We start from the raw sequence: 13,027 nt of genomic DNA, 5'->3' as shown, positions 1-13,027 counted from the left end.
AACCTGCGACCGTAGCAGTCCCGCGGTTCCCGACTGCAGCACCTAGAACCGCACGGCCGCTGTGGCCGGCCTGAAATACTCCTCTGTGATACTGACAAGGGGGAGATTGAGGCAATAATTAAATCACTAAAGACTAAGGGCTCTCATGGATATGATGGAGTACCTAGCAAAATATTAAAGTACTGTGCTGCACATGTTAGCTCTGTATTTAGCCATACTTGTAATTTTTCCTTTAGGAATGGTCAGTTTCCTGAATGATTAAAGTACTCAGTAGTGAAGCCATTTTATAAAAAGGGAGAAAGGGATAATGTAAACAATTTTAGACCTATTTATATTCCATCAATGTTTGCTAAAGTTATTGACAACACTGTGAATGTAAGGATAATTGATCATTTTATATCACGATTTGCTATCCAATGTACAGTCCGGCTTTAGAAGTTGTTTAACAATTGAAAATGCTATATTCTCTTTTCTCTGTGAGGTACTGGATGGGTTAAACAAAAGGTTTCGAATGCTAGGCATGTTTTTTTGTTTTGACAAAGGCATTTGACTGTGTAGATCACACAATACTGCTCCAGAAGTTGGACCATTATGGAATAAGGGGAGTAGCTCACAATTGATTCACCTCTTACTTTAGCAACAGGCAGCAAAAGGTCGTTATTCACAATGTTGATAACGGCTGTGATGTTGGATCTGAGTGGGGTACTGTCAAGTGGGGGGTGCCCCAGGGATCAGTGTTGGGGCTGCTCCTGTTCCTTATTTATATAAATGATATGCCCTCTAGTATTATGGGTAATTCTAAAATATTTCTGTTTGCTGATGACACTAGCTTGGTAGTAAAGGATGTTGTGTGCAACAATGACTCGGTTTCAAGTAGAGCAGTACATGACCTCAGTTCATGGTTTGTAGAAAATAAACTGACGTTAAATCACAGTAAGACTCAGTTTTTACAGTTTCTAACACAGAATTCAGCAAAAACAGAAGTTTTAATTTCACAGAATGGGCATATGATTACTGAAACTGAACAGTTCAAATTTCTAAGTGTTCAGATGGACAGTAAACTGTCGTGGAAAGCCCACATTTGGGATCTTGTTCAAAGATTTAATGCTGCTGTTTTTACTATTCGAACGGTATCTGAAGTGAGTGATCGTTCGACACGAAAATTAGTCTACTTTGCTTATGTCGTATGGTATTATAATTAGCTTATTCACAAGAATAAGCAGCTTTCACTCGGTTAATACACGGCAAAAATCAAACCTGCATTTGGATCCGACATCCTTAACTCTTGTGCAGAAAGTTGTGCAGTATACTGCTGCATCCATAATAAGCTACCACAAGAATTCAAAATCTCAGCAAAATTCCACGCACTTTCTCATCGAAACTGAAGAGTTTCCTCATGGTTCACTCCTTCTATTCTGTTGAGGACTTCCTTAAAAAATTAAGCTGATTCTTGTGTTATATGGTTGATTGTGTTTACTTAAACTTATGGCTTGACTCTTTTTGGGTTCATAAACATTTTATTTTATGTTATTGCTTTTATGTTTTAATTTCATGTAGTGACGCATTTCATGACCTTGGAAATTTGCTCCTCAATTTGGTCCTAAAGAACTTGACGTGCAAATAAATAAAATAAATATCTTCAGTCAAGACAGCACTATACAAGAGACAGCTCTATGCAAGGCCAGTGATGGATATGTTCTTAACTTTTTAAATAACGTAAACCAGCATGGAAAAGCATCAAAGCTGAAATAAATTGACAAAAGATAGATTACAGTATCCCAGTTCCTCCTGATACACCAAATAAATTCTTTGCAGAGTCTAAAGTAGACACCAACATTTAAGGTTGGTGTGAGCAAGACTGAATACTGCAACCATTATCCAATAAAGCATCCGAATGTTTTAAATGGAGTCACGTAACTTGCCGACATGTCAGTGAAGCAATAACTAAATTCAGTAATTCCTGAACTGAAGACCATATGGCTTTTCTAATTTTTCATAATCAAGCCAGTCGATAAGTTAGGTAGCACAGCAATTACCAACTCATTTCACTAATCCGAATTATTTATAAAATAACAGCACTGTACACACCATCAGGTGAACCAATATTTTGAATATAATAACCTAATCTACTCTGCACAGTATGGCTTTCAATCCACCTACTCTACTGCGAAAGCATTTCACAGGACCATAACAAAAGTATAAGACTGCTGTGTCAATGCGTTGAGGGACGCTACTGGATTTAACAGAAACCTCTGAAACATTGCTCCACACTACTCTAATAAGAAAGCAATAGTGCTATGGAATAGGGTAGAAAGCCCTCCTGCAGTTATAATTAAGCAACAGAAGAGTTCATTTAGTGTGTGTGAGAATAACAAAAAATCAATATCCTTTACCCATTAAAAAAGGAGTGCCGCAGGACTCCGTTTTTGGCTCTTTTCTGTTATCGATATAAATAAATGGTCTGCCTTACATACTGTCCTGTGATGCTCTACTACATGCAGATGACACCACATTAATTGCTCAGATGAGTTACAATTGGAAGTAGCAATGACAATAAACACCTGTACCTCCCGACTTCAAGTTAATGCATTGCACATAAACAGTAGCAGAACATAGAACATTGTATTTAATCTGAATGCCCCCCAAGAAAGAAAATAAATCAGTGAAACTTTTTGTATTCCATACTTACCAACTTCTAAGCTGGGTTACACAAACAGATAGCTTATGCTCCAGACTTGCACATGTGAGTTAAATGCTGTATAAGCTGAGAGGCTGTATAAGTGGAAATCTGCTGTTGTAGGCATACTTTGCTTTTTTCAGTTCCCACCTGACATATGGAATTTTGCTCCGGGGACACTCACCTGGATCTGAAATTGTCTTTAAATGGCAAGAAAGGCCATCACGCATTGTGGGAGTTACACTACGAGAGTCATGTACATCTATATCTACATGATTACCCTGCCATTCACAATAAAGTGCCTGGCAGAGGATTCAAAGAACCATCTTGAGCTGTCTCTCTACCGTTCCACTCTCGAACGGCGCGGGGGAAAAACGAGCACTTAAATTTTTCTGTGCAAGCCCTGACTTCTGTTATTTTATTGTGATGATCATTTCTCCCTATGTACATGGGTGTCAACATAATGTTTTCGCAATCGGAGGAGAAAACTGGTGATTGGAATTTCATGAAAAGATCCCGTCGCACCAAAAAACACCTTTGTTTTAATGATTGCCACTCCAATTCACTTATCATGTCTGTGGCACTATCTCCTTTATTTTGCGATAATACAAAACAAGCTGCCCTTCTTTGTACTTTTTCGATTTCGTCCGTCAGTCCCACCTGATGCGTATCCCACACTACACAGCAATACTCCAGAATAGGGCGGACAAGTGTGTGTAAGCAGTCTCTTTAGTAGACCTGTTGCACCTTCCTTCTAAGTGTTCTGCCAATGAATCGCAGTCTTTGGTTTGCTCTACCCACAACATTATCTATGTGATCGTTCCAATTTAGGTTATTTGTAATTTTAATCTCTAAGTATTTAACATAGTTGAATTCACAGCTTTCAGATTTGTGTGACTTAGGCTACTGCGTAATCGAAATTTAGTGGATTTCTTTTAGTACTCATGTGAATAACTTCACACTTTTCTTTATTCAGGGTCAACAGCCACTTTCCGCACCATGCAGTTATCTTAACTAAATCATTTTGCAATTTGTTTTGATCGTCTGACGACTTTACGAGATGGTAAATGACAACATCATCTGCAAACAATCTCAGACAGCTACCAAGATTGTCTGCTATATCATTAATATAGATCAGGAAAAATAGATGGCCTATAACACTTCCTTGGGGAACGCCAGATATTACTTCTGTTTTACATGATGCCTTTCCGTCTATTACACATCACTTCAAGGAAATGAATATTATGACATTAGGCCCTACCTAGTTTATAAATTTATAGTTACCTAGTATACACCAAAGAAGACATAAATACTCTTGACCTTAGGATGTCAATAAACCATTATAAAACTAGGCACAGACATGCAACTGACAAGCAATATGCCAGATTAGCAGAGGTCTAAAAGAGCTATAAATATCCTGGTCTCAAACATTTTAACAAACTACCTAAAAATGCACATTCAGTGCTCCTGAATATATTTAAAAGTGTAATAACAGATTGGATAAAAAGTAAGCCTTCTATACAGCGAAGGAATTTCAAGAATGTACAATAGATGACAAGATACAATAGTTTTGAGATGGGAGTACACAAAACTATAAACCATAATATTTTATGAAGCTAAAAGTGTGATATATCGATTTACTTTGTCTATTGTATAAGGCAATACAGATGAAAACTTTGTGATTATTATAATTATTTAAAAATTATTTAGCTATAAAAAGATATTAATGTGATATGCTGATTCATTGTGGCATACTGTATTAGGTTTGAAAGAAATTGATCAGTTTGTATAACAATTTGCATTCCTAATGAAGTTACCCAGGTAAAAACGTGCTTCAGACATAATAAGGGAAGCGACGAAGATTGAGTTTAACGTCCCATCAACATTGATTTCATTAGAGATGGAGCAGAAGCTCAGAATCTGCCAAAGAGGTGGAAAGAAATCAGCCATGCCTTTCAAGGGAACCATCCTGGAATTTGCCTGGACCAACTTAGGGAAATCATGGGAAACCTACATCTGGATGGCCAGAAGTTGATTTAAACCGTCACCTTCCTAAATAGGAACCCAGTATAATTAGGTAAGGATCCTTGTAAAATCACTGTAATTTGTAACTCTAAGTGTATATGAATTTTATACGACAACACTGATTGCATATAAACACGTTGAAAGATGAATAAATGTTCTATTTTACAAGCTAGACAGTCACACAAAATTTTATCCCAAAGTGCATCATGCAGCTACATGATACACATAATAATGTATATATTTTTTTAAAAATTTAATGTGATGTTAGTAGTATGAGGAAAAATTGTGACATATAGGACCTACCATTACAATACAATAAAATGAAACTCGGATGTTATCTCAACCAAAACATGTTTGTGTCAGAAAGATTCATACTAACCAATATAGAAATAAAATTGTTTAACAAATTACTACAAAGCATAAAATGTGTACTACCTAAATAACAGTGAATTTGAATTATGGATAGGGAAAACCTACAGTATCACTGTTTCTAATCAATGAGTGAAAGTGAATATTTGCAAACATGAACATTCTTCCTTCTTATCGCTAGTTTACGTTGAGTGTCCGACTTCATCTAGTACATAATACTGCATATGATCAAATGAGCAGCTGGAACGCCTGACAGAGAGAAAGAGGTGACCTTTAAGGCTGATTAAAAATTAATTACATTTAGTAATGTAAGCCATGATTGTTTGAATGTATGCGATTTCTGTAAAGTTATTACTTATCTTACCGTTTCTTCCGCTACTTGACATTTTACAGGTGGTAAATCCTTGGTGCTTTTGATCGTCGCCTTTGGTACTGTTTGAGCTGTTTTACGGATTTCACTTGCCAAGCATAAAGTTGTGTACAATTCTGGGACGGCATATTTATGCGGAGGTTCGCCTAGGTCTCTAGTTTTACTGCTTGTTGTTGAATATAAACTATGGACATCGACACATTGGGATAGTCCCTTATGTCGGCTGACTGATACTGGTTGCTCGACATTTCTAACCAACGATTTTCTCGCCTGAGATTTCTTGGGCGATTTTTTAATTGCTCCAGCTTTTGAGCTACAGCTATGCCGTGATACGGGGTTTGATCTAACGGGTATCCGAGATGGAACTGACACTTGTTGTGTATTAAGTTTTATGTCATCTTTGAAAGTCACACGCTTCTCACTTTTTGCGCCAAGTTCCTTACTTGATGCCATAACTACAACAAAAATGTCATTTACAAAAACGTTACTTGCTGTACTAATATTTTAAACACACTGACGCAAAAGAACAACAAGAACTCATCTTCGGTCTTCCACTGTTCCCGCGAAAACAAAATACAAACAGTAAACATAGACCGCAGTGAACAAACTCGTTGGCAGTGAATTACGGAGATGTAAAGAAAATTTGTCGATCAAAACCTTCGAGCTTCGACCATAAATCTATGGTTGAAGATCAGAACGAAGTACACAACTACTATACAACTGGTATTTAATTGAACCTGAATGCCTAAATTATTCTACAAATATTGTTTTGCAACATACGTACCGACAGAGATGGAGGTAAAAAAACTTTACGTTCGTAGTAACAGAAGACATTTTCGTTCAACAGCCAAGAGAAGTTAGCAAGAAAATAATGTTTCGGAAATAGACCCCGTCAACAAAAATAGTTTAAAAACTGGCTCTAGGCACTGTGGGACATAACATCTGAGGCCATCTGTCCCCCCAGACGTAGAACTTCTTAAAACTAAGGCCGGTATTACACTATCAAATTTCTTTGTCCAATATCTTTGTCAAAGATATTTGATAGTGTAATAGGGATCTTTGACAAATGTCGTCCAATATTTGATCAAATCTAGGCCGAGGCCGTATATTTGATCAAAGAAATCGCTTGTCTTCTGTTCACTGCAATGCGATATGTTACCACGCGGAGCGCTAGCATCGCTGCAGCGTTCTGTCGTCTTTAGTGTTTTTATAACCATTGCCGGTAAATACAATTGATGTGTGCCGACAACTACAGAATTAATAGAGATGTCTGAAGCTTATGAGGCGCTTTACAACGTGAGGCACCCTGAATACAAAAATACATTAAGAAGATTGGAGACCTAACCTGACCTAACCTAACCTAACCTAACCCTCTCCTGTAGCAAGGAATCGGAGTGTTATAGTGAGCCTGTCTTCTGAAGATATAGCAGTTCTTAAGTGAAAATTGTGCTTTGTGATATGAGGATACACTTCATTGAGCACATACGGGAATGTATGCTCATCCATTCTTAAGTAATTGATGTACGACTTGACGTCTTCCACTGTAAGCTCACGTAACAAGTTTTGTTGAATGCTTTTATCGTGTCGTCGTAAAACCCACGGCTTCACCCAGATTAGATTAGTTTTTCGTTCCATAGATCCGTGCTGAGGAGATCCTCATGGATGTGGAACATGTCGATTTTTTTTAAGCTGAAATAAAAATACTAATAGTATGAATAAATACATCATTTGTTTCTATTAAAAATTTCGCCAATGGAGTGGAAGGAGTTGGCCAGTAGTAAGTCTTTCAGGCTCCTTTTAAACTGGTCTTTATTTCTAACTAAATTTTTTATGTTTCCTGGCAAATTATTGAAGATGAGTGTTCATGAGTAGTGGACCCCTTTTTGAACTAAAGTAAGTGTTTTTAAGTCCGTGTGCAGATCATTTTTGTTCCTGGTATTGTATGTATGAACTGAGTTGTTTGTTGGAAAAAGAGATATATTATTTACGACAAATTTTATTAAGAAGTAAATATACTGAGAGGCAGTAGTTAACCTGCGAGCCGGAAGTATAGTGAGACTCTGTCATTTGGGCCTACGAGAGTTATAGTTTTTTTTGTTGTTTGTTTCTCATGCCTAGATAACTGTACAAACATATCGTTGTATGTATTGTAATAATCATTACATATAATGATCCACATGCAACAATATCTCTACGGAAGTATCTAGGCATGAAATACAAAACAAAAAAAGCTAACCTGCAAATCTCGTACGTCCAAACGACAGTCTCACTGTACTTCTGGCCCGCCAACAGTTTCATTTTCTTTCTAATTTTCCCCCAGTACCAATGCAAGAATCTGAAGTACCCAGTTCTTTGAAGAGGTTTCTGCAGGATGTCCGTGAATTTACTCCACAAATAATACGTATTACACGCTTTTGGACCTTGAAAACTTTTGTTTGACTTCAAGATTTACCCCAAAATATTATCCCATATGACATTATGGAATGAAAGTATGCAAGCTTTTTCATTTTTATGTTGCCTATGTCTGCTAACACTCGAATTGCAAATATAGATTTGTTAAGGCGTTTCTGCAGTTCTGTGGTGTGCTCCTCCCAACTGAATTTATTATAAAGTTGTAATCCCAGGACTTTTAAGACTGTCAACCTCGTATGTATGGTTCCATTTTTTCCCCCCACTTCTTTTCCGCATGTGCACACAATGCAATTGGAGTACGTAGAACTGCTGCGGTTAATAACAAGTTGTTGTCAGCCATCTTGAACTTTGACGAAAAATTTGATGACAGTGTAATACCCCTCGTAGCGCTACGTCAAAGATCTTTGTCAAATATATTGGACGGAATATTGGATCACATCTTTGATGAAATCTTTGACAAAGAAATTTGATAGTGTAATACCGGCCTTAGGACATCACACACATCCATGCCCGAGGCAGGATTCGAACGTGCGACCGTAGCAGCCGTGTGGTTCTGGACTGATGCGCCTAGAATCGCTCGGCCACGTCAGCCGGCTCCCTGTCAACAAATTTATACTAAGATTGTTTGTCGGTGAACACGCTAAGCTCCAAAACTACTGGCACAAAAGTAAAAAATAAACTTCCATTTCATGTTAAATCATTCATTGGAGATATAACTAAATTTAAAAGACAGCTGAAACTTTATCTTTCGAATAGTTCTTTCGCGATATTCCATATAAAGTAGGACAGACTTATAAGTTTTATAACTTAAAAATTTGGTACTTTTTATATATTGTTTAATATGACTGGACCTTTTACTGTATGGCAACAATGTTTGTTGCTCATTATTGCTTTCCCTCTATAATTTCTAGCCATTTTTATACTGCCTTATGTTTTTCATGTAATGGCGCAGTGTGAGTTATTGGAGATTTTGGACCATGATTTCAACTAATTGGCATGTAAGAATTATCATATCGTTATTTATATTACTGTTATATACCTTATTGTATTGCGTAAACGGTATAAAACTGAAGTAGGTAAATTCCAGGTTAGGATAAATAACATAATACAACAGCATGAACTTTCATGTAACACGAGTCACTTTCATGTAATTAAGTTTTAAATTAAGAGGAATGTTAGAGCTAACTTCATCTTGTTCAGTTATTTACTTCTTTGTGTGAATGTGTAAATAATATCACTATAAAAAATTTGCCAATTTTAACCAATATTGTAAAAACAGAAAATTAAATGTGTTACGTGAGTCACGTTATCTGAGTCACAGTTATATTTTTTAAGGTTACAGGAACAGGATGCTCATAACAGCAGCAGAAAGACAAAAAATGAGATAGGAAAAGTTAAAGAGTGAAGAAAAATATGAAAAAATGAAGAGGCGGCATCTGGAAGAAGCTAGAAAAAGACAAACTAAAGTTTCTGCATTTGTGTGCTCATAAGCAATGATTTATTTGAAGAAAGAAGAGCTGAAACTAGGGAGAGAGTTAGAAAACACAAGTGTCGCTGTATACGTCACATAGTGCTCTAGGCAAAGCCAAGGCTCGAGCTGATCGTTTCTTGCCCTCTTCACTATGATGTAAAGTCGTAGTTGTTCGTGAGCTATTCAGTGACTTGTGTGGAAATTCATCCATTGGAAAGTCTGAAAGACCCAGTCATGGCAGTAGTTACAAAATTGAGAAGAAACCTTAGTTCTGAAACTAGAGACTTTGTAACTGGTTTTTCTTCTGTCATGACGTCAGTTGCCAGTCACCAGGCAGGGAGGACACAAAAGTACAGGCGTCTAAAGCTAGCGAAATGAGGGATGCTCAACTACCGGACCTACCGATAGATGGCTCTAGCGCGTGCCGGCAAGACGTTGTATAATTGAGTGTCCGCCATATCTGAATTTGGCAAACAAACGAAGTGTCAAAACACGGATGAAAATGTTTTTCGTTCTGCGCCCTCATAAGTATTTTATATTGGATGTTCTAGATATCTACACATCAACATAATGAAGTGTTTCTAATCTAGCGAGAAAAAACAGTGACAGTTCTGCTATGAAATTCCTAAATTCGAGTGTGTTTTGAAAGTTTGACAAGCGGACCTATAAATTGTTTACCATTTTATGAGTGCTTTACTTATTTGCCCGTTTTAAAACACTATTTAAGATTCAATGGAGGTCAACAAATTACCTTACTTGCCGAAACTTTTAACTACTGGTATAATTCGGAAAATCAAGTGTGGACAACAGTGAAGACGTCTCTTGAAAAAAAGTTGACATCGTTTGCTGAGGGGTATCTTTACTGACAACAGAAATTACAACTGAACTATTAAAGTATTACTTACGTATAAACAGAAAAAAATGTTATTTTTCTTTATCTGAAGTGATGCAATGCCATGCTGACACTGTAATTGCAACATGCACTTACGAATTTGGCTCTCCCTTTGAACTAGGCCTAAGCACAATGAGAAACTCAGACAGGAGAGTACTACAAATGTTAGAATAAGGAAAGGTTCCCATAAAAGTATAATTAAAAATAATGTAAGTATATTTCATCAAAATATTGGGAGTTTAAAGAATAAAGTAGATGAGCTTCTGGTTTGTTTGGAAGATTTAGAAGCTGAGAATGAAATAGATATGCTATGCCTGTCTGAGCATCACATTGTTACTGATATGGATAAGGTAAATGTAAGTGGTTATAAGCTCTCTGCATATGTAATGAGAGAAAATATGGAGAAAGGAGGAGTTGCCATATATGTCAAAAGTTATCATTGTGCAAAAAGTATAGAAACAAAAAAGTTTTGTGTAGAGAAACATATAGAAGCATGTGCCTGTGAGCTTAAATTAAATAAAGGCACATTTATAATTGTAACTGTATATAGGTCCCCATCAGGAAATTTTCATCTATTTCTGAAAAATTTGGACTCCTTGTTGTGCTATCTGTCAGACAGGGGGAAGCAAATTATTATTTGTGGGGACTTCAATGTAGATTCTCTGAAAGAGGGTAATAGGAAAAATGACCTTGAAGTATTACTCAGTTCTTTCAATTTGACACCCGTTATTGATTTTCCTACTCGGGTGGTAAAGGATAGCAGCTCACTGATAGATAACTTCTTTATAGACCAAGATAAGTTTAACCAGATAAATGCTCAGCCTGTTGAGAATGGTCTTTCTGACCATGGTGCACAGCTAGTTACAATATATGACATAGCTCCATTCAGCAATACTAAACAGTCCTCCAAAGTAGTACGTTCAGTCAACAATTTAACAATTGCAAATTTCAGGGAAAGCCTACAGCAGTTAGACTGGGATGAGGTGTACCGTGAACCTGATGCCAATTTAAAATATAATTTATTTCATGACATTTTTGTAAATGCATTTGAAAACTGCTTCCCCAAGAAAATAGTTAAATATACTCGTAAGAAACCCTGTAACAAACCATGGCTTACTAAGGGTATAAAAATATCTTGTAACCGGAAAAGGGAAATGTATCTGACAGCAAGAAAGAGTAGTGACCCAGAAACTATCAAAAATTATAAAAACTACTGTGTTATATTAAGAAAAATTATTAAAAAATCCAGGAGTATGTGTATCATGTCTGAAATCAGCAACTCTGATAATAAAATTAAAACAATTTGGAATATTATTAAAAGAGAAACAGGTCAACCAAGAGCAGAGGAAGACAGTATTACCATCAAATTGAATGAAAACTTTACGAACAAAAAGTCAGAAGTTGAAAATATTTTTAATAATCATTTTCTAAATGTTGTGGATATAGTAGGATCCAGGTGTTCATTAGAAGATGCTAGTCTGTTAATGGAAGAGGCCATACCTATGCAATTTGATACAATTGAAATCTCACCCACTTCTCCCTCCGAAATTAGGAAAATAATAAACTTGTTTAAAAGCAAAAACTCACATGGAATTGATGGCATTTCCAGCAAAATACTAAAAGCTTGTTCTCAACAGATAAGTAAGATTCTCAGCCACCTGTGTAATAGCTCTCTGGAACAGGGCATTTTCCCTGATAGACTGAAATATGCTATTGTTATACCTTTGCATAAAAAGGGGGATAGATCTGATGTCAACAATTACCGTCCAATCTCCCTTCTAACAGCTTTATCCAAAATTTTTGAGAAAGTAATGTATTCAAGAGTAGCTTCACATATCTGTAAAAATGAAGTACTAACAAAATGTCAGTTTGGTTTCCAGAACGGTTTTTCAACAGAAAATGCCATATATGCTTTCACCAGTCAAATTTTGAATGATCTGAATAACCGAACACCACCCATTGGGATTTTTTGTGATCTCTCAAAGGCTTTTGATTGTGTAAATCATGAAATTCTGCTAGACAAGCTCAAGTATTGTGGCATGAGTGGGACAGTGCACAAATGGTTTAATTCGTACCTAACTGGAAGAGTGCAGAAAGTTGAAATAAGTAGTTCTCGTAACATGCAAAGATCAGCACATTCCTCAAACTGGGGAACTATCAAGAATGGGGTTCCACAAGGGTCAGTCTTGGGTCCTTTGTTGTTCTTATTATATATTAATGACTTGCCATTCCATATTCATGAAGAGGCAAAGTTAGTTCTCTTCGCTGATGATACAAGTATAGTAATCACACCTGAGAAACAAAAATTAACTGATGAAATTGTCAATACTGTCTTTCAGAAAATTACTAAGTGGTTCCTTGTAAATGGACTCTCACTGAATTTTGATAAGACACAGTACATACAGTTCCGTACAGTGAATGGTATGACGCCATTAATAAATATAGACCTTAATCAGAAGCATATAGCTAAGGTAGAATATTCCAAATTTTTAGGTATGTCCATTGATGAGAGATTAAATTGAAAGAAACACATTGATGATCTGCTGAAACGTTTGAGTTCAGCTACTTATGCAATAAGGGTCATTGCAAATTTTGGTGATAAACATCTTAGTAAATTAGCTTACTACGCCTATTTTCACTCATTGCTTTCATATGGCATCATATTTTGGGGTAATTCATCACTGAGGAATAAAGTATTTATTGCACAAAAGCGTGTAATCAGAATAATAGCTGGAGTCCACCCAAGATCATCCTGCAGACATTTATTTAAGGATCTAGGGATATTCACAGTAGCTTCTCAGTATATATACT

The 13,027-nt window shown here is 36.4% G+C and overlaps 1 protein-coding gene across 2 annotated transcripts in view; it reads right to left on the bottom strand.

Annotated features, from left to right (window-relative positions):
- The window catches only part of LOC124595384, a 30,803-nt gene extending 24,750 nt beyond the window's left edge, over positions 1-6,053 (bottom strand). For both annotated transcript variants that reach the window (XM_047134103.1, XM_047134101.1), the window contains exon 1: positions 5,436-6,053. In XM_047134103.1, coding sequence (XP_046990059.1) covers positions 5,436-5,894 — 459 coding nt within the window. In that variant the 5' untranslated portion in view covers positions 5,895-6,053. The remainder of the gene's footprint in view (positions 1-5,435) is intronic.
- Positions 6,054-13,027: the final 6,974 nt, after the last annotated feature.

This window comes from Schistocerca americana, chromosome 2, assembly GCF_021461395.2.
Source record: "Schistocerca americana isolate TAMUIC-IGC-003095 chromosome 2, iqSchAmer2.1, whole genome shotgun sequence".
In the NCBI taxonomy this organism is placed as follows: Eukaryota; Metazoa; Arthropoda; class Insecta; order Orthoptera; family Acrididae; genus Schistocerca; species Schistocerca americana.
The sequence above is the reverse complement of the archived record's forward strand: the minus strand, read 5'-3'. Positions and strand labels throughout refer to the sequence as shown.